The following is a 3,153-nucleotide window of genomic DNA, read 5'->3' as shown; positions in this document are numbered from 1 at the left end:
GAGATGGTTTGGGATGAGTTGGACCACAGAGTGAAGGAAAAGCAGCCAACAAGTACTCAGCATATGTGGGAACTCCTTCAAGACTGTTGGAAAAGCATTCCAGGTGAAGCTGGTTGAGAGAATGCCAAGAATGCGCAAAGCTGTCAAGGCAATGGGTGGCTACTTTGAATAATCTTAAATATATTTAGATTTGTTTAACACTTTTTTGGTTACTACATGATTCCATATGTGTTATTTCATAGTTTTGATGTCTTCACTATTATTCTACAATGTAGAAAATAGTCAAAAAAAAACCATTCAATGAGTAGGTGTGTCCAAACTTTGACTGGTACTGTATGTATGTATCTGTCTATATATATATATTTTGTGATCTGGTTTTAAGAATTTGCTCTTAATTGACTTAATTAAATCAACTGTTTTTTATAGAATGTCCAAGAAATACAATTCACACTGTAAGCAACAGAACAGTAATATCATACACATCTGCCTGTCTTCCCATCGTCTTCTCCTTCCTTCCATCTGCCTGTCTTCCCATCTCTATCGGTCTTCTCCTTCCTTCCATCTGCCTGTTTACCCATCTCTATCGTCTTCTCCTTCCTTCCATCTGCCTGTCTTCCTATCTCCATCGGTCTTCTCCTTCCTTCCACCTGCCTGTCTTCAGTTCTTCTTTCCTTTCTTCTTTTCCTGAGAACAAGAGGAGAATTGGGTTGAGGTCGGGTGATTGTGGAGGCCAGGTCATCTGATGCAGCACTCCATCACTCTCCTTCTTGGTCAAATAGCCCTTACACAGCCTGGAGGTGTGTTTTGGGTCATTGTCCTGTTGAAAAACAAATGATCATCCCACTAAGCCCAAACCAGATGGGATGGCATATTGCGTATTGCAAAATGCAGTGGTAGCCATGCTGGTTAAGTGTGCCTTGAATTCTAAATAAATCAGTGTCACCAGCAAAGCACCATCACACCACCTCCTCCATGCTTCACGGTGGGAACCACACCTGTTCACCTACTCTGCGTCTCACAAAGACACAGCGGTTGGAACCTTGACACTGAGATATTGTATCATCCCTCCCTGTTCTGGGCCAATCAGATAGAAGGGATTCCTCCTCTGTACAATAAATCAGTCACTCGCATGACTCAATCAATCAAATGTATTTATAAAGCCCTTCGTACATCAGCTGATATCTCAAAGTGCTGTACAGAAACCCAGCCTAAAACCCCAAACAGCAAGCAATGCAGGTGTAGAAGCACGGTGGCTTGGAAAAACTCCCATGAAAGGCCAGAACCTAGGAAGAAACCTAGAGAGGAACCAGGCTCTGAGGAGTGGCCAGTCCTCTTTTGGCTGTGCCGGGTGGAGATTATAACAGGAGATTATAACAGAACATGGCCAAGATGTTCAGATGTTCATAGATGACCAGCAGGGGTAAATAATAATAATCACAGTGGTTGTCGAGGGTGCAACAGGTCAGCACCTCAGGAGTAAATGTCAGTTGGCTTTTCAGAGCCGATCATTAAGAGTATCTCTACCGCTCCTGCGGTCTCTAGAGAGTTGAAAACAGCAGGTCTGGGACAGGTAGCACGTCCGGTGAACAGGTCAGGGTTCCATAGCCGCAGGCAGAACAGTTGAAACTGGAGCAGCAGCACGGCCAGGTGGACTGGGGACAGCAAGGAGTCATCAGGCCAGGTAGTCCTGGGGCATGGTCCTAGGGCTCAGGTCCTCCGAGAGAGAGAATTAGAGGGAGCATACTTAATTCACACAGGACACCKGATAAGACAGGAGAAGTACTCCAGATATAACAAACTGACCCTAGCCCCCCGACACATMAACTACTGCAGCATAAATACTAGAGGTTGAGAGACAGGAGGGTTCRGGAGACACTGTGGCCCCATCAGACGACACCCCCGGACAGGGCCAAACAGGAAGCATATAACCCCACCCACCTTGCCAAGCACCAAGTTGGTTATTCAAATCAAATGTTTATTTATACATATATTATATTTGTGACATGCGCTGAATACGACAATTACTTACAAGCCCTTAACCAACAATGCAGTTTTAAGAAAAATACCTACAAAAATAAGAAATAAAAGTAACAAATAATTAAAGAGCAGCGGTAAAATAACAATAGNACCTCCCCTGTGGGAGTATTTCTCACAGTAGAGGAGGCAGTGCATCTCTGTTTCCACCTCCCCTGTAGTTCAGTGACCAGATAGACACTCCTCTTTGGGTGGCCATGTCTTTTTGTGTCTCCTTTTTCTCTGGTTTGTATCTCTGACAGAGTACAGATATTATGCCAGTTTGTTTTCTCTTTTTAAGCCAAATAGCAATTTAGTTCATTCTGTGTTTTAGTTTCATTTTCCCAATTTGTCAAATACGAGGTTTAATTTCTATAACAACTTGGTTGATTTCCTTGTGTGTTTGGATAATAGGGTTGTTTAGTGTTTTTAACAGCTGGCAGGGGACGGCGGGTTTCTTGTGCTCTTTTCAATTTGCTTTATTGGCATGATGTAACAATGTCAAACCATACTTGATTAATTTACAATCATTCACAACAATCTCTCTCTGTTCTCAGGAAAAAGAAGAAAGGAAAGAAGAACTGAAGACAGGCAGGTGGAAGGAAGGAGAAGACCGATGGAGATAGGAAGACAGGCAGATGGAAGGAAGGAGAAGACCGATAGAGATGGGTAAACAGGCAGATGGAAGGAAGGAGAAGACCGATAGAGATGGGAAGACAGGCAGATGGAAGGAAGGAGAAGACCGATGGGAAGACAGGCAGATGTGTATGATATTACTGTTCTGTTGCTTACAGTGTGAATTGTATTTCTTGGACATTCTAATAAAAACAGTTGATTTAATTAAGTCAATTAAGAGCAAATTCTTAAAACCAGACATCACAAAATATATATATATAGACAGATACATACATACAGTACCAGTCAAAGTTTGGACACACCTACTCATTGAATGGTTTTTATTTTGACTATTTTCTACATTGTAGAATAATAGTGAAGACATCAAAACTATGAAATAACACATATGGAATCATGTAGTAACCAAAAAAGTGTTAAACAAATCTAAATATATTTTAGATTATTCAAAGTAGCCACCCATTGCCTTGACAGCTTTGGCGCATTCTTGGCATTCTCTCAACCAGA

General features: G+C 42.0%; 1 protein-coding gene across 1 annotated transcript in view; it reads left to right on the top strand.

Annotated features, from left to right (window-relative positions):
* LOC112075011 (DEAD (Asp-Glu-Ala-Asp) box polypeptide 52) overlaps positions 1-2,853 on the top strand; it is a 34,319-nt gene extending 31,466 nt beyond the window's left edge. The window contains exon 5 of the mRNA XM_070440738.1: positions 2,571-2,853. Coding sequence (XP_070296839.1) covers positions 2,571-2,598 — 28 coding nt within the window. The 3' untranslated portion in view covers positions 2,599-2,853. The remainder of the gene's footprint in view (positions 1-2,570) is intronic.
* Positions 2,854-3,153: the final 300 nt, after the last annotated feature.

This window comes from Salvelinus sp. IW2-2015, unplaced genomic scaffold (genome assembly GCF_002910315.2).
Source record: "Salvelinus sp. IW2-2015 unplaced genomic scaffold, ASM291031v2 Un_scaffold2936, whole genome shotgun sequence".
NCBI classification, from domain to species: domain Eukaryota; kingdom Metazoa; phylum Chordata; class Actinopteri; order Salmoniformes; family Salmonidae; genus Salvelinus; species Salvelinus sp. IW2-2015.
Note: the sequence above shows the minus strand (reverse complement) of the source record. Positions and strands in the feature narration are given on the sequence as shown.